This window comes from Rhipicephalus microplus, unplaced genomic scaffold, assembly GCF_043290135.1.
Source record: "Rhipicephalus microplus isolate Deutch F79 unplaced genomic scaffold, USDA_Rmic scaffold_23, whole genome shotgun sequence".
Taxonomy (NCBI): Eukaryota; Metazoa; Arthropoda; class Arachnida; order Ixodida; family Ixodidae; genus Rhipicephalus; species Rhipicephalus microplus.
Genome location: NW_027464596.1, coordinates 2,042,535 through 2,067,720, shown reverse-complemented (window position 1 = coordinate 2,067,720; position 25,186 = coordinate 2,042,535). Strand labels below are relative to the sequence as shown.

Sequence of the window (25,186 nt, the reverse complement as noted above, 5' to 3'; positions counted from 1 at the left end):
CCTCAAATTCAACAGTATATCTGGGAGGAAGTTGCTCGACAACTCTCTCTTGTGGCCACCATCAACGAGACCTCCACAGCACTGGACCACTCACTTCTCCATGCTATTCAGACGCAAGTTGCCGAGGCTCTCCCTTAGCCCGCGTCCCCAATATCAGTTGCTGCACCGCTGACTTATGGAAAAGCCGTCCGCCGACCTCCTGCCCAACCGCCGCTTTCTTCATACAGACCAGCCACAAACTACTACAGGTCACCAGTTTCGGTTTATCCGGTGAATCGGCCCTTTCCACCACCTGGAGCACCTGTAAACCCTTCGCGTACTCTGGATAACGGGCCCGTCTTCTACAACTGCGGTATTTCAGGACATGTCGTGTGCTACTGTCGTTGCCATGGATTCTATTTTAATGATGCTCAGCATTTCGGCAACATACCTCGGCAATCCGAATCGCATGTGACACCTGATGCACATGACTCCCGCTCACGTACACCAGACTTCAGCTGACGTCGACCTCCTTGACCCCGTCTTCGGTCTCCTTCCCCCATGCTTTGCCGTTCCAACCACGCCCAGGAGGAAAACTAACAGACGCAGTTGCTGAGGCAAAAGCTGCGCCACCAACAAAATTTACATGGCCTCATCTTTCGCCCCCTAACGAGATTGCCGCGTTTGTGGACGGTTTTGCCACAACTGCTCTTGTCGACACAGGTGCCGCTATTTGTGTAATAGTGAAGTGTTATGCCGCAAACTGGACAAAGTGACGACTCAACTGGTTGAAATTACTTTACGCACCGCGAATTCGCAGCACGTCCAACCTTCTGCCACATGCAATGCTCGTGTTGTGAATAAAGGAGTGCTTTACATCGTTGAACTTGTCGTCCTTCCGCATGCGTCTCATGAAATCATCCTGGGATGGAACTTTCTTTCCGCTAATAATGCGGTTGTCGACTGCGCTTGTGTTCAACTCGTTTTGTTTCCCTTCAGCACGACATTCATAGCTCTCCCTTGTTGACCCAAAAAGGTGATCGTCGCCGCTGACGTCGTCGTCTCTGCTTTTTTGGTCGTCATGGTCTCTCTTTTGTGCAACTCCATCCCCGATTCAGCTGCCCTCTTTATGCCGTCGCAATAATGCGCTCGTCGCCGGAACCTTGTCGTCCCGTTTGCCGTCATAACACTTGCCGATGGCTCCAGTGTCGTGTACGTGTGCAATCCGTTCCCTTGTCCCGCTACCTTATTGCATGGCGAATGTATTGGGAGTCTTGACACTTATAATGACATCTTTCTTTTCGATGCCCCTTCTGATACGATGCCGATGTCCACGGATGCTGTCAGAGCTGCCAACGCGCCCTCACTACCTCACGAAGACGTCCTGTTGCGCAGCGTAGACACCGGCCTTACGCAAGACCAGCGCAATCAGCTCATTCAACTACTTGACCGTTTCCGTGCCTCCTTCGACCACGGACAATCTCCCTTGAGACGCACGTCAGTTGTCGCTCACCATATCGACACCGGTCATCATAATCCACTTCGTCAGCGCCCCTACCACGTCTCACACGCTGAGCGTGACGTCATCGCTCAACACGTCGACGAGATGCTGCAACCTGGTGTTATTCAACACTCACATAGTCCTTGGGCTTCACCAGTGGTCCTCGTGCGAAAAAAGAATGACTCCATCAAGTTTTGCGTAGATTATTGTCGACTAAACAAGATCACCCGCAAGGATGTTTATCACCTGCCACGCATTGATGACGCCTTTGATTGCCTTCAAGGTGCGGAGTTTTTCTCTTCACTGGATCTGCGCTCTGGATATTGGCAAGTGCCAAGGGCCGAACCAGACCGTCCACAAACAGCGTTTGTGACCCCTGACGGCTTATATGAATTTAATGTAATGCCCTTTGGTCTTTGCAATGCGCCTGCGACTTTTGAAAAAAATGATAGGCAGTGTCCTCAGGGGACTTAAATGACACATCTGTCTTTGTTATTTAGACGACATAGTTGTGTTCTCGGCGAATTTATAAACTGATCTTTCCCGTCTGGAACAAGTTCTCCAGTGCCTTACGGCAGCCGGGTAGCAACTAAACTTCATGAAATGCCGTTTTGGCGCCCGCAAACTCGCGATTCTCGGCCACGTTGTTTCGAAAGAAGCAATATTGCCAGACCCTGCCAAACTGCGGGCCGTTGCTGAGTACCCAAAGCCTACTACCCTAAACGAGCTCCGTAGTTTCATAGGCTTTTGTTCCTATTCTCAGCGTTTCATTCGCAAAATTGCCTCTACAATTGCCCCCCTGACTCAGCTTCTCTCCCGTAGCGCGGACCTCTCTGGCTGAAATTCCCATTGCAATGACGCATTCACGGCGCTGCGCCGGCTACTCACGTCTCCGCCAGTTCTCCGCCACTTCGATTTCAATGCACCCACTTAAATTCACACGGATGCTAGCGGTGTTGGCCTCGGTGTCATTCTCGTTCAACGCAAGAATGGCTGCGACGAGTACGTTGTCGCCTAGGACAGCCGTACCCTAACGAAGACAGAGTCCAACTATTCCGTCACGGAAAAGGAGTGCTTGGCTATCATTTGGGCTATAGAAAAAATTCGCACTTACCTTTACGGACGCCAGTTTGATGTTCTCACGGATCACCATGCCTTATGCTGGTTAGCGTCCATAAAAGATCCTACTGGTCGCCTCGCTCGTTGGGCTTTACGCCTTCAGGAATACGACATCCATGTTATTTATCGCTCAGGAGGCAGACATTCAGACGCCGATGCATTATCCCGTTTTCCACTGCCTCCTGACCTTGCCTGCTTACCAACTTCCATCTGCGATTCGTCATCGTTGAGCATCACCGACATGCCATCCGAGCAGCGGAAGGATCCCTGGATAAATTCTTTGCTCGACGTCGTCTCTCACAGTTTGTCAGAAACGACTTCACGCTCCCTCTTTCGTCAAGCAAGACACTTTGCTGTTCGTTAAGGCTTGTTGTATCGCCGCAATTACGTGACGGATGGCCGTAGGTGGCTCCTTGTCATCCCTCGTCATTCGTGCTCGGAAATCTGCGCTGCCTTTCACGATGACCCCCAGTGTGGCCACGCTGGAGTATTCAAGACTCACTCTCGCCTTCGTCTAAGACACTACTGGCGTGGCATGTATCGGCACGTTTGCCAGTACGTTCGGTCATGCACCACGTACCAACGCCGCAAGACGCCTTCTCACAGCACTGCTGGCCCTTTGCTACCTTTAACCTGCCCAGCGAGGCCATTCGACCGCATCGGAATTGATATTTATGGTCCTCTACCCAACACTCTTCGAGACAATCGGTGGATTATCGTCGTCGTCGATCATTTGACACGCTATGCTGAAACATCTGCGCTGCCTGCTACCACTGCGAAAGACGTTGCGTCCTTTCTTCTTCACCATCTCATTTTACGACACGGTGCACCTCGTGCACTACTGAGTGACCGTGGACGCGTGTTTCTCTCGAACGCCATCGACGAGCTGCTCAAGGCATGTCGCACTGTCTATCGGAAAACCTCGGCATACCATCCTCAAACCAATGGCATGGCAGAACGCTTTAATCGTATCCTTGGAGATATGCTTGCCATGTACGCGTCTGTCGACCACACTAAGTAGGACTAAGTGCTCCCTTTTGTCACGTACGCGTGCAACTCTGCGCCACAAAGAACCACCGGCTTTTCTCGTTTCTTCCTCCAGTGTGGACGTGAGCCATCATGCTCCATGGACACCATTCTCCCTTACAGGCCTGATGTTTCCGAAGCGACGCCTGTTTCCGAAGCAGCTGCTTATGCCGAAGAGTGTCGTCGACTCGCTCGCTCATTTACCGCACAAGACCAATGGTGCGAGAAAACTGACCACGATGCCTCTGCGTCTAGTGTCCACTATAACCCAGGAATGTTGGTTTGGCCCTGAATCCCATCTATCCCTCCCGGTCTTTCCCCGAAGCTTTCGTCGAAATACCATGGCCCCTACCGTGTGGTGCGACAAACATACAAACATCCCCTGTCAACTATGAAGTTGAGCCCATTGATCCACCTTCGGACCAACGCTGCCATGAGCGTGAAACAGTACACGTATCACGCCTCAAACCGTGCTATGACCCCCTTGTCGCGTCATTTCTCTAGGTCACCAGGTTGGCTCCTTTCTGCGCGGGGAGTAGTTGTACCGGAGCACAGTGGCGCCAGCTTTGTGCCGGCGTGAAAGAAGACGTTGACGTCCGTGTGTGGCTTGTGCTTGCGCTTGCCGGGTTTCTGCCTTGACCAGCTTGTAGCGGCTAACGCTTCTTGAATAGCAACCTGTGTTTTTACGTGACCTCACTGGTTGCAATATATATATATATGCAGGTATACGTATACGGTGACTGACGCCGACGCCAGCGGCGGCAAATCCAACCGAGAGTGTCCATATTATAGCTATCGCAATGAAAAAAAAAACGGCCACGCCTCTCTCACTGGCGGAATCGCGATCACCGCTAGGGACATTGCCGCCGTCTTCATGCCTGTTGACGTCATAGTTGGAAAGGCACAGAGAGGCCAGTAATCATTTCAGTCTTTAGCTGGCTCGACCCTCCTTGAATGTGCTTGACGAGGAGGTAGGTGTTCCGCTTCTCTACAGCATCATATTTTGCATTGGCAGCTCAGAAACGACATTTAAAAGGCGTGACCAGCATTTGTTGGCAAGTCACGACATTTGCGTCGCAAGCGGAGCAGCCTGGCTTCGTGGAAGGGAACAAGAAGGACATGCTCACAAGCTTCAGCGACGAATAAACCCCCATCAACAAAGAAAAACGCGAGATATATAGATAGATATGTGGGCTTTAACGTCACAAAACCACCATATGATTATAAGAGACGTCATAGTGGAGGGCTCGAGAAATTTCGACCACCTGGTGTTCTTTAACGTGCACCAAAATCTGAGCACACGGGCCTACAACATTTCCGCCTCCATCGAAAATGCAGCCGCTGCAGTGGAGATTTGATAACGCGACCAGCGGGTCGGAAACCGAGTGCCTCAGCCACTAGACCGTTGCGGCGGGGCAAAAAAGGCCTGAGAGCCACCGTTTTCTAATTTCGACCTCACAGTTTTAATCGAACCGTCTGCTAAGACTCGTGGGCAAATACCCCTTTTGACATCAACCGCAGTCTTACCCAGCACTGACAACTAATCAAAGTCCTCCTCCGATAATACAAGCACTGCGTTTCCTCGTTAGCGCCCCGCCACGGTGGTCTAGTGGCTAAGGTACTTGGCTAGTGACCCGCAGGTCGCAGATGCGAATCCCGGTTGCGGCGGCTGCATTTCCGATGGAGGCGGAAATGTTGTAGGCTCGTGTGCTCAGATTTGGGTGCACGTTAAAGAACCCCAGGTGGTTGAAATTTCCGGAGCCCTCCACTAAGGCGTCTCTCATAAATATATGGTGGTTTTGGGACGTTAAAACCCACTTATCAATCAATCAATCGTTGTCGCTAAGTAGACAAATCCCTGTTGCCAAGCACCGCACTTTGCCGAAGTTACTCCCGTCTGTTCCCTCAGAGCCCGAACAGAATTTCGACGTGAGAACTCAAGGCCAATAAAAACAAGTCAACCACGTGATGCGCCACGACATTACACCGCCACCATAGAGTCTGTGGGTGCCTCCCCGTGGTGTTAGTGAACGAAGATGGGACCCTACGTTTATGTGTCGATCATCATCACTTAAACAAGATCACGAAGGATATGGACCCTTTTCCACGGAAAGGTGATGTCCTGAATCGTCTCCACAAGGCGAAGTACTTTTCTTCCATGGACGTCACAACCGGCTGCAGGCCAATTAGTCGAGGAGAGATCGGGAAAATATTGTCGTCATAAAAAAGATTGCCTTTATAACAGACAGGCTGCTCCAATTCAAGGACATGACCTTTGGTCTTTGATCATCACCTCCCACTTCCAACGCGTTCTATTGTCACGGTAATAAAATGTGTGCAAGTAACCGTGTAGCAACCAGCGGAACAGCTTCGATCGAGCAACGCGAGTTCGTCGTCGTCTTTTTCCAGCCCAAATCTTTCTGCACGCACAAGTAATGATAAAACTAGTCAAGGAACAGCTAGAAACCCACTGTAAGCCCATTTCATTACTCTGCCTCTCCAAAAGCATCGACCCCATGCTTTTAGATGTATGAAGGCAAGAGCAAGTCTTCAGCGTGAGTAATACGGCTTCGTCCTAGCCACGTGGACGCTGTCTGGCTGGCAACCACGACGGGAGGACCACATGCTTGACTCTGCGATAACTTCGTAGTTGACATCGCTGAGGCGCTGAAGAACCCGGTAAGAGCCGAAATAACGACGCAGGAGGTTATCATAGCGGTGGCGTTGGCGTACGGGACTCCAGAGCCATACTTCATCTCCGGGGTGGTTTGTGACTTTTCTGTGGCGCAGATTGTACCTGTAAGCATCATATTGTTGCCAAGAGCAAATGCGCAAGCGAGCGAGTTGTCGAGCCTCTTCGGCGCACTGTGCATACTGGTCAGCATTCCGTGGTGGTTGGAAAGGCGTCAGGTAAAAGCATGGCGTCTAACATTGTGGTAACATTGCGGCCGTAAAGCAGGTGGAAAGAGGTAAATCCTGTAGTTTCTTGCACGACGGTGTTTTATGCGAAAGTTACGAAAGGGAAGAAACTGTCCCAGTTCCCGTGGTCCACGTCGACATACAGGGAACTCATGTCTGTGATGGTCTTAGTGCGCCGTTCTTTTATTCCGTTAGCTTGTGTATAGTAAGCTGTCGTCCGGCGATGTACGGTGCCGTTCAGTGTCATCACTTCTTCCAGCAGCTGGGTGGTGAAGGCCATGCCTCGGTTGGTTAGAACCGCGGCCGGGGCACCATGGCGACGGACGTCAGCATAAATAAAAAAGTCCAAGACATTGCTTGCCCTGCCATGTTGGAATGCTCGTGCTTCGCATTAACTAGTTTAAGAATCCGTGGCAATTACTATCCAGCGATTAACCCCCGAATATTCCTAAAATGAATCTAGCAGGTCTATGCCAACTTGTTCAAACGAAGCTCGGGGTGGCTCCACAGGGTGTAAAAAACCAGCAGGTCTCATGGGTGGAGCCTTGCGATGCTGGCAGTCTTGGCAGGTTTTGATATAGTGCATGACGGTACGGGACTGTTTGGGCCAGTAGTACTTGTGGCGGATACAAGCCAGAGAACGCGTGAACCCTAAATGCCCGGAAAATGATTCGTCATGGCACGCCTTAAGGATGTTGTCTCGCATCGCAGATGGTACGACCAGTAGGGCAGTTCGAGCGTTGGGATGAAAACTTCGCTTGTACAGGACGTTGTCACAGAAAAAAATGATGAAATCGTGTGCCCTATTGTTCGTGATGGCTGTTCGAGCTTGTTCCCGAGATAGTCGATGATTGGGCAAAGCTCTGTGTCATCAAGCTGTTTCTGAGCCAAGTCGGTGGCTGTGTTGGTCATGAGGAAACTTTCGTCGTTCGTTTGGTCAGGAAGAATCGACTCGACCGGGGCACGCGATAGGCAGTCAGCATCCGTGTGCTTGCGTCCCGACTTGTAAACCACGGTAACGTCAAATTGTTGCAGGCGGACACTCCGTCGAGTGAGACGGCCTGAGGGGTCTTTAAGGCTCTCAAGCCAGACCAAGAATTGTGGTTGGTTACTACTTTGAATGGTCGCCCATACAAAGGCGGTCCGAACTTGGCTATGGCCCACACGACAACTAGACATTCCTTTTCTGTGGTCGAATAGTTCGTTTCAGCAGATTATAACGTACGACTAGCGTAGGCGATCACTCGCTTGATACCTTTTTGTCATTGCACAAAAACAGCTCCGAGGCCGACATTACTTCTGTAGGCACTTCAGTGTCGGCTTTTTCGTCGAAATTACCCTATATTGGAGGACTCTCGAGGCGTCGTCATAGCTCGTAAAAAGCTCCGTGTTGTTCCGGGGCCCACACGAAAGCAACGTTGTCTCTCGTGAGCTGGTGTAAGAGATCTGCTATTTACAAAAAGTTCGAAATGACGTGACGATAATACGCACAAAGGCCCAGAAAACGGCGCATGTCGTGTTTCTTCGTTGGAGTTGGAGAGGCAGCCACAGCTAGCATTTTCTCGGTGTCTGGGTGAATCCCGTCACTGTTGACGACATGGCCGAGAAACTTGAGCTTCTCGTAGCCATAGTGGCATTTTTCGGGTTTGAGCGACAGGCCAGCTGTTCAGAGTGCTTCAAGTACTACATGAAGGCGCTGAAGGTGCTGCTCGAAAGTCACCTAAAAAGTACGACGTCATCTAAATAGACAAGTCACAATTGCCCGTTGAGACCAGACAAAACTGTGTCCATCATTCGTTGAAAAGTCGCGGGTGCGGAGCACAGATCAAAGGAAGCACATTGAATTTGAAGAGCACGTCAGGAGTAATGAAGGCGATCTTTTCCCGGTCACGCTTATTGACCTCCATTTGCCAATAACCACTGCGTATATCCATGGATAAAAAATATCAAATGTTTTGAAGGCGGTCGAGTGAGTCGTCGATGCGAGGAATCAGATGGATGTCTTTCTTTGTCACTATATTCAGTTTGCCATAATGAACCCAGAAACGCAATGTGCCGTCCATCTTTTTCACCAACACAATCGGTGATGCCCATGGACTTGTAGATGGCTGAATGATGTCGTCAGCAAGCATTTGTTGTACTTGGTCGTGAATGGCGTCTTCTTTTCTGTGGGAAACACAATAAGCACGTTGTAGTATAGGTCTTTCGTTGGGCTCTCTTATAATTCTGTGCTTCACGACGGGCGTCTGTTTGACTTTGGACGTCGTGGCAAAGCAATAACCGAAGGAAAGCAAGAGGGAGCGAAGAATCTCTTGCTGTGTAGTCGATAGTGCGCAGATCACATCAAGCTTAACCAGAGACTGTTTGTCATTGATAAGACAGAAAGAGAGGTGCGCGAATGAAAAGTTGGCTCTCGAGTCTCCGATTTCTTCGAAATAGGCGATGACACAATGTCCACGAAGTGCTAGTATTCATGACTAAAATTTTCTAGAACTTTCGCAGGCTCTTGTGTCAGTTCTATGAGACCACGGGCAAGGCATACTTGACGAGACAAGAGTACTGACACATTGCCTTCCACAACTCCAAAAGCCGTTCCGTTGATGTCGCTTAGTAAGTTAACCAAAACACTGGAACGGGGTGGTACAGTCACTGAATCATCGGATACACGCAACGCCATCATACGCGATTCATAATCCTGAGAATGTGCGTTACGTCAAAACGTCACCAGCAATTCTTGGAGAATTGTAATTGCCCCGTATTATCGAAGGAAGTCTAATCCCAAGATGACCTGCATGGCGCATTCCCGCAGTACGACGAGAAACCCGATGAAAGTCGAAGAGCAAATAAATACTCGGGCAGTGCACCTCCCAACCAGCTTCACTAGATGACTACCCGTGGTATAGAGCTGGGGACCGTTCCTTGGCGTCATCACTTTTTGGAGAGCAGCCACGAAGTCACCACTCATAACGAAGTAATCGGCGCAAGTATTCACGATAGCGGTGGCCGAGCGATTGCCGATGGTTTTAGAAATATCAACGGAAATTGCTGCGTCGCGTTCAGTAAATTTACAGACAGAGAAATTGGCATCGTCAACGTGTCGTGGCGAAGGGTGTTTGTAATGAAGCGTGAAAGCTTGGACAAGTTGGTAGGACATAACTGAATGCAGGAACAGCGCAACCTAGAAGTAGTTACTTCGTAACTACGGAAGCGAAAAAAACAAGGACAGAAAAGAGCGCAAACTTTCATTTCAACAAAGATTTATTATCGGAGTGGTGTACATATATAGGCGAAAATGAGAAAATTGGGCATGCGTAGAAGGGTGCAGGAACAACCACTGCGATACAATGTCAGCAAAACTCTTGTCTTTTGTTCAATGGGCTGAAAACAAATATATATGTAACTTTAAAAAGATCGAGATACGCAATCTTTTTTTGCAACAACGCAACTGATCGGCAACTTACACATTTACCGTCAAACTTGTTTATTTGATAAGCTTCAATTATCTCACGCGTGGCGTGTGAGTTGTGCTTGCTTAATACCTCGCAACGCTCAAAAACTGGCACGCAGCCGCAGTCTCGGCAGTGGATTCCGAGGTGTTCTTGAACTACGTTGTGTACATTGTTATTGTTCTCTCTTAAACGGTCATTAAGGCACCTTCCGGTTTCCCCTATTTATACCATTCCGCACGAAAGCGGAATGAGATATATGACACCAATAACGCAAGGTACAAAGCGCGTTCTGTGTTTCACAGTGCATCTTCCTCTAATAGTGGCTGGATTATTCAACAGCTTACAAAGCTTTGCAATCTTTTCTGGGGCGGAAAAAACAACGGTGACACCAGCGCGTTTACCGATTTTTTTCAGCCGATGCGACACGTTATGCAGATAAGGAACTGCAACACATTTCATGGGAACAGACGCACTTTGAGGCTGAGATTGCCCTCCTTTATTTTTAATTTGCTTCAAATTTTTTTCCGCAACAGCTGAAATCAGGGCGCTCGAGTAACCAGTCCTTAAGAGGTGCTCTACCTGTGCTTTGAAACTGCATTGCATCGAGTGCGGGCGTGACCTCTTGCGAGCGTTTACCAGGCAACTTTTAATGATACCCCTTTTCACCAATTTTGAATGAGCTGAGTGGAAAGGTAAAAGGGGTTTACCACTTCTCGGTGAAAACAGCCAGCAGAAATGATTACTCCTAAAACAGAGTGTTAGGTCTAAGAACCTAATCGAATTTCCAGACGGTAACTCATGAGTAAGTTCAAGAGGATACAAGTGCTTCTTAAACAAATCTAGAAGACCAAGGACAAAAATTTCAAAAACAGTATCCAAACATTCAATGAATACAATGAAATCATCAACAAACCTACAGACCTTCACAACGAGAGACAAGTTGAGATCTTTTTGAATGTGGCGATCCTTATGCGCGAGAAAGATGTCACTCAGGACTGGTGCCAAACAGGAACCTATGCAAACGCCGCTTTTTTTAATTAAATGTTGCTCATTCCAAGACGCAACTGTTGACTTTAAATAAAATGAAAGCAATTCCAGAAAACCATGAACTGGCATACCTGACGCATTCTGGAAGTTTATCGACCCAAACGAATCAATGCATTCTTCTAAGCACTGGAGCAGTGCGTTATGGGGAAGTGAATAATATTGATCTTTCACGTCTATCGAGAAAGCATTCAGTCTTTTGTCATTAGACCTTAAAAACTTAATAACCGCCTCTGAGTCTTTTACCAGAGAAGGATCGTCAATGGTTAAAAGGTTAAGCTGTTGTTGTAAAAAGAAGGCGACCTGTTTTTGCCAGGTCCCGTTTTCAGAAACTATTACCCGCATTGGGCAGTCAATCTTGTGCGTCTTAGCGGTAAAAAAGATGTCTAGACTTAGCTTCTTTGATTTGTCGATTAATTTTGCAACTTTATCCAGGCCGAGAGAGTTGCAAAGCCTTTTCGCTTTCAATTTAGCTTTTGCTATAGAAGAGTGGCTGGGTTTAAAAACAGAGTTTATAGCCATGATGGCTTTGTCCTTAAACAAAAGGAAAGGCAAAACAGCAAAGCCACCTTCTTTGTCCGATGGTAAAAGAGCTAAAGACTGGGCTTTTAAGAAAGATACAACATTTCTAGTGGGCACTGCACTGCTAGGTGGTTTACAGCGTGTTAAAACGTCCACACCATCAGAAACACACCTGTTCATTTCGCTGTCCGGGGTGATCGTTGGTGATGTTGAACTTCCTGAGAAAGTCCATGATGTTTTGGGACTTGGACCAAAGTTTGCTTTTGACCCTCGAAAAACGCCACAAGAGCTACTGACCCTCGTTTGACAAGTTGCTCGACGCACCCCGGACAGCAAAATGAACAGGTGTGTTTCGGCTTAACCGAAACAGCTTAACCTTTTAACCATTGACGATCCTTCTCTGGTAAAAGACTCAGAGGCGGTTATTAAGTTTTTAAGGTCTAATGAAAAAGGACTGAATGCTTTCTCGATAGACATGAAAGATCTATATTATTCACTTCCCCATAACGCACTGCTCCAGTGCTTAGAAGAATGCATTGATTCGTTTGGGTCGATAAACTTCCAGAATGCGTCAGGTATGCCAGTTCATGGTTTTCTGGAATTGCTTTCATTTTATTTAAAGTCAACAGTTGCGTCTTGGAATGAGCAACATTTAATTAAAAAAAGCGGCGTTTGCATAGGTTCCTGTTTGGCACCAGTCCTGAGTGACATCTTTCTCGCGCATAAGGATCGCCACATTCAAAAAGATCTCGACTTGTCTCTCGTTGTGAAGGTCTGTAGGTTTGTTGATGATTTAATTGTATTCATTGAATGTTTGGATACTGTTTTTGAAATTTTTGTCCTTGGTCTTCTAGATTTGTTTAAGAAGCACTTGTATCCTCTTGAACTTACTCATGAGTTACCGTCTGGAAATTGGATTAGGTTCTTAGACCTAACACTCTGTTTTAGGAGTAATCATTTCTGCTGGCTGTTTTCACCGAGAAGTGGTAAACCCCTTTTACCTTTCCACTCAGCTCATTCAAAATTGGTGAAAAGGGGTATCATTAAAAGTTGCCTGGTAAACGCTCGCAAGAGGTCACGCCCGCACTCGATGCAATGCAGTTTCAAAGCACAGGTAGAGCACCTCTTAAGGACTGGTTACTCGAGCGCCCTGATTTCAGCTGTTGCGGAAAAAATTTGAAGCAAATTAAAAATAAAGGAGGGCAATCGCAGCCTCAAAGTGCGTCTGTTCCCATGAAATGTGTTGCAGTTCCTTATCTGCATAACGTGTCGCATCGGCTGAAAAAAAATCGGTAAACGCGCTGGTGTCACCGTTGTTTTTTCCGCCCCAGAAATGCTTGCAAAGCTTTGTAAGCTGTTGAATAATCCAGCCACTATTAGAGGAAGATGCACTGTGAAACTCAGAACGCGCTTTGTACCTTGCGTTATTGGTGTCATATATCTCATTCCGCTTTCGTGCGGAATGGTATAAATAGGGCAAACCGGAAGGTGCCTTAATGACCGTTTAAGAGAGCACAATAACAATGTACACAACGTAGTTCAAGAACACCTCGGAATCCACTGCCGAGACTGCGGCTGCGTGCCAGTTTTTGAGCGTTGCGAGGTATTAAGCAAGCACAACTCACACGCCACGCGTGAGATAATTGAAGCTTATCAAATAAACAAGTTTGACGGTAAATGTGTAAGTTGCCGATCAGTTGCGTTGTTGCAAAAAGAGATTGCGTATCTCAATCTTTTTTAAGTTACATATATATTTATTTTCAGCCCATTCAACAAGAAACAACAGTTTTGCTGACATTGTATCACAGTGATTGTTCCTGCACCCTTCTACCCATGCCCAATTTTCTCATTTTTCGCCTATATACCACTCCGATAATAAATCTTTGTTGAAAGTCAGCGCTCTTTTCTGTCCTTGTTTTTTTTCGCTTCCCTAGTTACGGTGTAACAACTTCTAGGCTGCGCTGTTCCTGCATTCAGTGGGGTTTGTAAGTTTGGTCAACAGCGGCCCCACCCCCAGAGGCCGCCAGCCTCAGTTTTCCTGGCGTGGGCCAGGACATGGGACCTGTTTCGTACGCCAAAGAACGTGGCGAAAGGATTAAGCGAGCTGAGGCGCCGAGAAGGTTAGGGTGGCCGGTGTCTTTGTGCCGGAGGGAACGGCTGCTGCGCTGCTACGTATTGCTGAATCTCGCGAGGACGCTCTGCGTTGCTGGGTCGGTGTGCGTTAGGGTGAAACCCGTGAGGGCCCATACTACCATACACTAGCGGTACAGATGGCCCACTTCGCCGCAGTAGTAGCAAAGGGGCCTATTGTCTGAGGTTCGTCATACGTCAGATTTACAGGTGACTTCACGCGAAACGTTACACTGGAAAGTGCTCTCGTAGTTATTTGGAGGAGCGAATTGACGGGGCGATGGTGAAAAAGTAGAGGATGGCTGGCGCCCTGTAGAAGGTTGACGACTCCTGAATCCTTCGGCGTGAGACTGAGCAGCAGCTTCCGCACGCTCTGAGAGCAATGGTTGGGCCACATTCCTGAGTTCATCGCGAATGATGTCACCCAGAATCGTCACACTCGGGTGAGAAGTGGAACGAACTTTGCATGCTCCTCGCGGAGCATGCTCCACACAAGCTCGCGGAGTGCTGATAAGTCCTGTCCACAGGTGAAATGTGACACCGCGGCGACAGAAGCTTGCTGGTCACACTTCTAAGAGCGTTGCTAAAGTGCTCGTTTTATGGTAAAAACTTCAGCGATGAACTCATAGACAGTTGTTGGGGGCTTGCGCATTAGTCCAGCAAAAAGTTGCTCCTTGACACACCGCTAGAGGAGACGAACTTTTTTTGTTTTGTACATCCCTAGGTCCGCGATTTTGAACAAGCGTTACATGTCTTCGACAAACATAACCATGTTTTCATTTGGCTTATGAACCCGGATCTGCAGAGCCTGCTCGGCTTTTTCTTTCCTTGCGAAATTTCTGAATGCCTGGCATAGCTGTCGCTGAAATTTTTGCCAGCTGGTGATAGGCGGCTCATGGTTCTAATACCTGGTATGAGCATAGTCTTCAAGTGCAAAATAGACGTAGCGAAGCTTCTTGGTTTCATTCCATTCGTTGGCGGCCGCGCACCGGTCGAAGTGGTCTAGCCAGTCATCCACTTCCTCGAACACATCGTCATAAAACGGCCGCGGGACGTGTGCTGTGTAGACAACGCTTGTGGTGGATATGAGTTGGTCTACGTTGCTCTCTTGCGGCTGACTTGCCATTGTGTTTGTTATTAATTGCCAAACTCAAGGGACCAAATTAAGGAGCTAGGTCTAGCAAGCGACTGCGAAGTGCCAGGTTTTTTACCGGAATTGTTGAAATGGTGGCAGCAGCTTGAAGCGGCTTGAGTTCAAACTCACGAATTTAAATTCTATTCAGCACCTCCGCCAGTTTTCCACGGTAATAAAATAAGTGCAAGTAACAGTGTTCAAAGCAGCGTCAATCGAGCAGCGCGATTTCGTCGTCGTCTTTTTCAAGCCCAAATTCTTCTTCATGCAGAAGTAATATTGAAACTAGCCACGCAACAGCCAGAAAAATCACTGCATGTCCGTGCCAATATATATAATCCTGACCGGCCTGAAGTGGCAGACCTATCTCGTTTGCTTCGACGACGTCGTGGTGTTTGCCTCAAACTTCGACGGACACTTCCACCGCCTTGAAGTTATACGACAAGCAATCAAGATTTCTTGACTCACCCTTATTTCAGAAAAGTGTCGCTTTGATTAGGAGAAGCTCTTTGGCATGTCAACAGCTGCCATCGCTGCGTTGCCACAGTTCACCAACAAGAAGACAGTAAGCTGAGTGCTCAACTTGTCCGCCTACAACAGACACTTTCTCGGGAAGTTTTCGCGTATAGTCGAGCCACTACCTCATCTTATGAAGATACACGTACAAATGAAGTGGGAACTGCGTAATCTGATTCTTATGCGTTTCGGCCAATATGCCGGTAACTAATTATACGTCCACGCAAGCGCCGTGCACAAAACTGACGGGTTAGAAAGAATTAGGTTTTGCTAGCCTGTCACTATGCGAGGTGGAAGCCAAATATTCCACAACAGAAAAGGAGTGCCGCGCCATTATCTAGACTACATCGAAGTTTCACCCCAATCTCTGTGACAGTTCCTTCAAAGTTGTGACGTGGCCACCACGCCTTGTTTTTGCGTGGTGGTCACCAGCTAAACACAAGTACCCTTGAGATCACCTCGCAAAGGGAAGCCTGAGCTTGAAAATTTAATATCTCCTATTTACTATAAGGTCAAAAGTGTCCTAATCTCTGCACACTTTCTCATTGTAGTCACCTCATGAACCACTACTACCGCATTGTCCTTAGGCAAGTGCAGGTGTGGCAAGATACAAAACAAACCAGCGCTCGGTATTACGAATAAAACAGTAAACACAACAGTGCTTAGAAAAGCACACACCTGCCACAAATGCATTGAAATTTGCATGTTCGGGGGAACTAGCGTAGACATCCGTAAAACCCAGTCAGTCGTTTGCATTAAAGCCCGCGTTCTTTTCAGGAGGGAAGTCGTGGAGGTGACGCCAGAGTTCACGTAAGTTCAAATTCGCTTCTTTTTTGTAACCGTTAGACCTGATGACGTGTGTTGTTATTTAAAGAAGATAGCTTTTCTTGGGTTAGTTGAACGCATATATTTCTGTCCATCCGTCTGTCTGTCTTTGTGTATGCCATACGATTCAGCTACCAGGTGAAAGTTAAGCACTTGCTGAACGCCCAGCTCTCTTGAACTGGTGGTTGCGTTCAGGCTTGTGAATATTATCGACCAAAGAGCAAATAATACGCATATCTGAGGTGCAACATCAATACGTAAGTGCTTGGTTTTTTGTATCTCTACTATGAAAAATGCATGGATGCGTGATTCAAAGATTCCAGTGTTTCCTGCGCTGCGCTGAAAGTGCCACGCCATGCACGAAAAAAGACAGCCGGCAGAAGACTATTGTTTTTCCAGAATATTTCCAGCGAGGCACGCATATGTGGTGTCAATTTTGGCACTCACATTCGTTGTGGTGACATAGAGACCACTATGGCATCAATAATGTGGAGTACAACCAGCTACTCGCGTTAGCCTCTGTTTAGTCGTCGTAGACGCATCCTTCTGTTGTTTTCTCTGATCAATCTCTAAACGAGTGGTATGAAGCTGTGGTTCAAGGAAATTGCAGCAAATGTCAAGACAACACATCTACACATATCACTTGTACACCGGCCTACGACTGAACAGGTATGCCGCAGAGCAGAAGCAAGCCGGAGTGCCGATGGAAAGCAGGTGGCACTTTGACAACGATTCTGAGCTAGAGTGGGGCTTGTTAGAAGCCTACCGCGTACTGATGGGTAGTGGACAGATATGTTCTGTAAAAATTTCGTGGCTAACTGAATTAGCATGTGGTGGCGTCTCTCCACTTCGATAGATAAACAACCATCTAGAAGCTTGCTCTTACGCAACTATGCAAGGAATTGGAAATGCATCCTGTTTTCTATGATGGTTAAACTCTCAGAGAACGCTGATACGTATGCTAGCGTCGAACATGCACCTACAAAACTAGTCCCGATGTACAGTTCTTCTCACCTCCTCTTAGACCAAGTGCCAAAAAACCAGATTATGACATTCTATCATGTAGTTCGTCCGGGTCGTTGCTAGTGTTCCATTATTTTTTTTAAATGTTTACTAGGAGGCGTATGCGCATAAAGAATTCGCCATAAGCGTAATTAAACAGGCGCTACACTCGGGTCTTCGATTTTCGTGTGTGTGGAAAAGGAATATATGCTTTCAACAATAAACCTGTTAAAAGCATAGAGGGATACAAGGATGCTAATGAACAAACTTATTTATATTGCAAGTGCTCGTATAGTAATCAGTAACCATGCCATGCAGTCATTTAGCACTCCCTTCCAATTTATGTTCTTTAACAATTTTGGTTCTTCGTTCAAACAGTTGGTGAGCGCTCCTGTGTATCGCTCTCATTATTATTACTTTGACTTAGAGAACTATTATCGTGTATTACGTGACATGCGTGTCCAAAGTTGTTAACTACGTCCCATTGCACTTCTCCCGCAGCTCGGTCACCAACAGTCGCGAGCGCTTCGTTGTGGTGGCGATGAGCGCCTTGCTCCTGCTCATCAGCTGCACGCTTTTTGCCGTCCTCTTCACGCTCCTCTCAGACGACAGTGAGTGCTCCTTTACTTTTGTGTGTGTGATGCTAACCTGCATAGTGACGCAGCAGTTTTCTATGTTTCTTATCAACTTTAAAGTTTTTCTGAACGAGCAATCTAGGACTGCAATAAGGTAACCTCTAGGCGGCATCAAATCATAACCATTTTACAATGGTGCTCGATGTATGAGTGCAATGCTTCGTAAACAGGATGGGGCTCTTACACGGACGGTCACATTAAATATGAAATGAACTTTCGTAATAAAAAAACATCCCATAGTTTTTGTAAATCGCGAACAGTGTAGTCATAACCGCACAATGATACACTATGGCCAAAGTATTACAGTTCACCATAGGCTTAAGCAAATATGTACACAAAACCAGTCCGAAGGTGTAAGCGTATTAACGACCTTTGTTTTAACACCTACACGGACAAACGGTGCTGATAAGAGAGAAAGAGGGAGGGGGTAGTTTTAAAATTCATATTGTACGAAAGCAACCAACATCGGTAGCTGTGAATATGTAAAGAGAGATATTTACCGTCATTGTTTAAAATAGTGAAATCATAGAGGAAATAGAGCCCGCAATAAGCAGTGACCAGAAGACAAGATAGACATCCCGTGATTTCGCATTACGAGTGCGTCTACACTAACGAAATCATTTTCTTACCACTAACAAACTAACCAAATAGTTGCCAGTTTGCAATAACGTAGAAAGTGGCTGCTGGAACAGCATATTAACTCAGCTGTACTTTAATAGGCTGTAGTAGTTATAGAAAAGTATCTATCTATCTATCTGTCTGTCTATCTATCTATCTATCTATCTATCTATCTGTCTATGTTATAGAAAAGTATCTATCCATCTATCTATCTCAATGTCTGGATGCTGTCCTGATCACCTGCATAACTTGAGGAAGGCCAATATTATGGCTGAAGGGTAAGAGGGTTTGACGATTATGTGTGACTGGACGCCAGTTGTCAAAACTACTTTGCAAGAAGACCGAAGCAAGTGTGTGACGGTTAAACGTCAATAATTGTTGAAGCGCTAGCCACTACACAAACAATACACAAGTACGTACTTCTATGATAGTCATCGCGTTGGCTTAATGTCAATTGTATTCCTAAACACCAACCTCTGTAGGGGCCTTACGTGCAACCATGGCCGCTCGACAAAAAACCTTGTTTTTTATCCAGCGGCCGTGGTACCACTATTGAGGGCAACTCTCCTATGGCGTCGACGCAACATTCAGGTTACCGCTTCTGATGTTGAAATACCCCTGTTAAAATCGCGACGTAGCTGTATACAAAAAGTCGTATGTTCTATAAAACATACGACTGACTGTCCATAAGTCTGCTCGTACAGTTGCTCATGTCTCTAGCATCATTTCTTTATGTTTCGCTCAACTAAACTTACATCACAGGCACCATTGCTCTACATGACTCGCATAATATCAATTGAAATTTTATTTGGGAACTACCGAATTATTTTTACCTCATTACTATTTATTTATTGACAGTAGGTTGATATTTTTGGAAGTAGGATAACATGTGGTAGATATTTATTTATTCACAGTAAGTTGATATTCTTGCAAGTAGGGTAACATGTGATAGCATCAAACGCTCGTTTATAGTAAACTAATGCAATGCCTGCCAACGAAAAGAGATTGAGTACTTGTGTAGCACTACTTTCTTTTTTCTCCCCGCAGTCTTTTCGGTACCAACTGTAATAAGTAAGTATACAGGACTTTTTATCTAATTATTTCGGTATCCGTAAGTGATGAAAGGTTCATCCGATTGCCAACATTAAGTCTGCTTTATGCTACTGACGCCTGTGGTGCAACATCGGTTCACAAAGCCTACACGCAAGAACAGCATCAAGGGCTCGGGAGGAGCCCTTGAAGTGTTCTCGCTTTACTCCTAGTGGGAGACCTCGGCAGGCGCCTGCTTGCAATCAATGAAATTGCTTTTTCGTGGCATGCTTCTTTTTCAGGGATGTTACGACCATTTTTGACCTGTATATATGTTCGTAAAAGCCCTGCTTGCTAAACATTTATGCTGAATCTCGTTACAGGAACCTCAACTAAGTCCAAGGAGGTGATTTATGCTGCTTGCCGGGCGTTTATTTTTGCCAGAGGCTGGTCGATTCGTGATACATAGGCGAATATCATGCATTCTTATTATTAAAGAGCGAAAACACCTGACGTGTTATTCTGTGCAGTCATTTAGAATGGATACTAGACCAAAATGTTTTTAGAGAAACGAGTCCATTACTACGCAACCAAGTGTGCTCAGCCGCGTGGTGTACGACGACCCCAAGTCCTGCTCAAGGCTCTCTTGTGGTTTCGCCGAAACAGAAGCTGTTGGCAGACGATCACAAGGCCCTTCAAACATTATGGTAAGATGACTGGACAACTCTTGCTTTACTTGGTTTTCTTTTCAAGAAATTGGAATCATCTTTGCGCCCACCTCCCCCACCTGATATTTTAAGTAGTTAACGTGTTATCGCAATACCTCTGGAGTCGACGTTCTGTGAGAACATCAAAGTAGCGTCATGATGAACTCGCAAATAGTGCCAGCATATGACGTCATGATGACGTCTAATACCACGTTTCTTGTGATTGCGTAGTAATTTTGGACCATTTTATCTTTTTTGCAGAATCTTGCTTAGATTTTGACGAAAGATGTGAGCCTTTGGCCTAATATGTGAGCGACTGTATTTTGGAAGCTATTGCGCCAGTATTTCACGGCACAGGTTAGGGTGACATTAGGTAACATATTACCTATTTTCGCAACTTGTGTGATATTTTTTACGCGGGTACTTTTCTTGAACAGCATTTTTTGTGGCTCAAAACCACTGTTTCGAGAGCAACTAGTAACTGAAATTGCACCCTAGGGACATCCTCGTGTACGCTTGGTGCTTACGGTGTATTTTCTAAAAAAAAAAAGATACCTAACATACGAAAGCTTTAATGTTTATCAAGAAAAAAATCGGCTGTGTATGGGAAATTGTCAGGTAGCTTCTATAAGGCGGTATGAAGACACTGTGAGCGTTTATATTCGCAATTTGTTTTTGAAGCAAATCGCTTCAGTTCAGTTCAGTTTCATTTTCTTAAGGACCACCAATCAGGGGATGTTACATAAGCGGTGGGATTACAAGAAAAAAATCTAACAGTGATCTAACAGTGATGACTCAATTGACATCGCAGATTAGCAGTGATGCGGTCTTGAAAAGCACTGTCACCTCCTAGCTTCATTACACCTTGTTTTGGCCATTATCGTCGTTGAGTTTAGATGCTGAAAGCTAGTGCGAATTGCGCTGCAACCCATACAGTTCTCTGTGAATGAATGTCGGTGGCGTGCTGAGTGTTGAACGCTCAACCAGCGAGCTCTTACCGGTAAACCTCTTAGCCTTTTGGGCGTCGTTAAAGTGAATAACGTGCGTGGTGACAACGGGTGTGCTCTAGTGGACATGACTATAATTTGTGATGCAATCATACTTAATAGCACATGCAAACTGCCTGGTGCAAGTGTGGAGTTATGAAAATTGCGTCGCACAGTCTTTGTTCTTTTTGTATTGTTTCAAAGCCGGAAGGATTGCGACATTGGATATTGTTCTTGCATTTAATGATGACAGTCTGTCACACGAGCCAAAATTCTCAAATGATTAAATTGGAAGCCTGGACAAAATCAGTTATCTATCAGCCGCCTATGAATTCTAACAATCCTAGCCGTTTCGATAATGGGATCTATGCTAAAATTGGTATGGCATAACATGACTGTAAGACGAAAAGAATTGACTAGTCAAAGCTTAAAATATCATGGCGTGTATGTCTTGAAAGTCAATATTTACATGTCATTGTCTTTCTGCTCTTGCGGTGGTTTCGTTCACATGATATATTTGAAAACTAGTATGAAATGACATGACTGCATGGCGAACATACGTGACAGGCCCTAACGTGGAAATCATGACATACATGTCATCTAAGATCATGACTACATGCCACGCTTATGATGCGCTCGCGGTCATTTCGCTAGCTTCACATTGACCAAATTTGGTATTACGTGACCTGAATAGATGACGAAGGTAAAGACCGGTGCGAACAGGATAATCATGCTATGCGCGTCATTCAAGAAGATCACTACATGCCACCTTCATGGACGCTCGCGGCCGTTTCGCTAGCTTCACATATACTAAATTTGGTATAATACGTGACGCTAACGGACGACTATGCTATACGACTGTTTTACCTGGTGTTCTACATAAGTGGCTACAGCTACTGAAACAGAAATAAATGATGCACGTTACAGTTTTTCTGTCACAAATTTTGATAAAAATTAACTTGAAAGTAGGGTCCTGGGGCTTAAAATTCGCCAAAATTTTAATATTAGTCTGATTTTAGTAGTTCTGCTTCAGTTTAAAGCGGAAAGCTTCAAAGAAAAATATATGAGAATATGTGACTATGGCGTTAGGTAACTGAAAAACGACACGTTAAAATGAGCAGCAGTATCTTTTATGATCAGCAGTGGACTAGGAGCTGCTAATGCCGCAGTTGCAGCCATGTCTTGCAAACTATACTGCATTGACTTCTTGGGCAAATTTATGGATATTCACCATGCCCTTAGAGTGTCGCGCCGCCAAGTGGAATTCGGGAGCGTCCTCTCAAAGATGGTCAGTAAGCAGCCGCTTCACTCGTTTGGTTGTGCTAGCCTCACTGTTATCCACTTCGCAAGAAACTACCACTACCATTTTGCACGTTTGCTGCGTCAGTGAACAAACTGCAGCTTCCCTGAGATCAAGTTGCTTGATCCTTGCGACACGAGAAGTTTCCGTGAAAATTTGTGGCAACTCGCGCTTTCGATTATAGCCCGCAGACTACACATATCGAATTTGCAAGGTTTACTGTTGCCACGTACGTTTTAAATGTTATTGTCGGACCCTTTCAATTAAAACTCGTGTTTTACTTGCATACAGCATTCGTCAGTGCTACTGTAGTGCAAAAATTCCGTAACATAGTAAGCGGAAGGTCGCTCGGGCCCACGATTTGCTCTTCTATAACTGAGCAATCATAAATAGGCCAACTCTGTGCCACTCGTTTTCGCACGTTCGTTCATGCAGATGACAGCGCACTGCAAGCGATTTGCTTGTTTCACGAGTTTCAGGGCGAAGTCAGCGCAATCAGCGAAATGGTCTCCGTATGCAGATAAATTAGGTGACGCAATGTTGCTGGTTTTGAAGTCGTTCGGCGGGGGTAATTCCTCAGATTGCTTACAGCAGTGATGCCGAAAGGAAGCATCCTGAGGACAAGTATTTTCCGCTGGACGTCGAAGGCTTTGAACAACGTTACCAGAATAAACATAGTTTCGAAGCACCGGCGAAGAAGTTGGGTGCGTGGTGGTCCCAAGAACTAGTGCCGCTATAGTCGGACCTAGCTGCCGCAGCCGGCGCATATTGTGATCAGCTCTTAAAAGCGGCATTGCTTGTATACTCTTCATTCGCTTACAAGCCGTGCCATGGCTGAAACGTTAGGCATAAAAGTATTGCTCCTCGTACGTGTACCCAATTTTTTATACTCACCAGACCTGAACGTTCGTGCTGAATAATTAGGACTATGGGTTCTGGAAACGTATCGACGAAGAGCATCGTGTCAAAATTCTCGAAAAGACACACATCCGCTGCGTTATCGTGCGGTTCCGATACAAAGTATCTTCACTAGGATTTCGACCCGCTCCTCGATTGCGTTCGTCACTCACGGTGGTACATTCATCAACAACATGCAATCGTTGTTGGTTTTCTTCCCACAATCAACAGAAACCATGGTCCTTCATGTGGGCACGAATGATTTGAATTTAAGCTGAGGGCGTGTTGCTTTTGAAAAATGCAAGCATGTGCTCGGCTTCGTCACCAGCACCATCTAGGTATAAATAAAATTACGCAAGTCTGATTCTACCGAGATCCACGAATCATCGTCGAGGTAGCTTAAACCTACCATTGGTTCGCCACTGTCATGTCCAGCAATTCTGGACATCAACAACTAGTGGCATTTGTTGGGTTGCCTGGTAAATGGCGTTACTCAATGGGAGACCACCTTTAAACATTTATTGCTGCCGAACGCTTATGTATTAGCCTAAATCACTCCGTATATACAACATGGGCATCATTCTGTCACAGTCCAATAAAGTTCGCTTTATTCACATGAAACTTCTGGGTTAAATAGCGACTTTCATGTGCTATGGAAGAGATACCACTGGAGGTAATTTCAAAGATTTATATAAAACCAATTAGCCTTCATCTGCTCAAATGACTGAAGCTACATATTCTCGACGACTTTGTTTTCGTATCAGTGAACTTTGGTCGATATCGGCAGAGTTACTGCGATTCGACGGCCACTTAAAGAAACGTGTTTTTGACGTAAACTCACTTGCAGGGGCATACGCGCTCCGTATTGCTTTCGGTCACTCCAAAACGTAAAAAATTTCGGAGCTCTATTATGTAAGGTTGTTTCTCTTGATGCTGGCCAACATGCGCAGGCTTTAATACTCTGTAGATTTTACGTTGACGATCAGCAATCACGCCTCTCAGGTCAAATAGAGTAAACGATCAAAGATAAGAATAGGTCTTCGTCATTAAAAGTAAGAGGTACCAATCGATAAGACGCATTCATATAAATTATTTTTTTTCTGAGACATAGGTAATTAATGGTACTCTTTAATGTAACAATTGATTGAAACGTTATGTGGGAAAGCTCTCAGCGTAGTAAGACATTATTCAGTAACATTTTTGGGTAGTATTGCCGTGCATACCATTGATACTTCCTTACAGTCTCATGTAAGTAAACAGCAGTAGTGATTGTAATAACTACTTGGAATTGAATGGTATAAAAATATTATAAATGCTCTCTAAAACTATAAACACTTACATTGAAAGTTTGGTATGAGTTAATCAGATGATCAAATTGTGATCTATCAAATGAAAGTGAAGACAGGGAGGATAAATGCAGATTGAAGTATCATGTGTTGATAATTAGTGATTTGGCGTAAGGTTTAATTGGTATGCTTCATTATCAAGATTATCAATTGCGCCCAGTACATTGCAACTGAGATTCACTCAAAGACATCCATGTGCATCTGAACCCTCATGGTATGACTAATCAGTTGTAATAATCGATTAATTTGTTTCAAGGTTAAAGTAGAAAACTTTTTCTAAACAAGAACGTGTTCATGAAATATATCAGCCATTGAATGTATGAAATTGCCACCGGAAATAAAATCAATATTACTCTGATAGTTACCTATGATTAGTAATTGGGACTGATCAAGATCTTTTTCAATATACTGAGTAAAAGAATGAAGTGAAAGCTATGGAAGAGATGACATTGAAAGTTTGATATTTAGCGTTCTTAGCAATTATATAGCGCGTGTAGATAACCT

The 25,186-nt window shown here is 45.6% G+C and overlaps 1 protein-coding gene across 4 annotated transcripts in view; it reads left to right on the top strand.

Moving 5' to 3' along the window:
• Positions 1-25,186, top strand: part of LOC119159877 (uncharacterized) — a 90,363-nt gene that overhangs the window by 46,328 nt on the left and 18,849 nt on the right. For 2 of the 4 annotated variants that reach the window (XM_075883987.1, XM_075883986.1), the window contains exons 4-5: positions 16,115-16,147; positions 17,666-17,775. In XM_075883987.1, the coding sequence (XP_075740102.1) occupies positions 16,115-16,147; positions 17,666-17,775 (143 nt within the window). Of the gene's footprint in view, positions 1-16,114; positions 16,148-17,665; positions 17,776-19,464; positions 19,489-19,829; positions 19,960-25,186 lie in introns of those variants that run through there. The other 2 variants (XM_075883988.1, XM_037412693.2) reach the window with 2 other exon arrangements.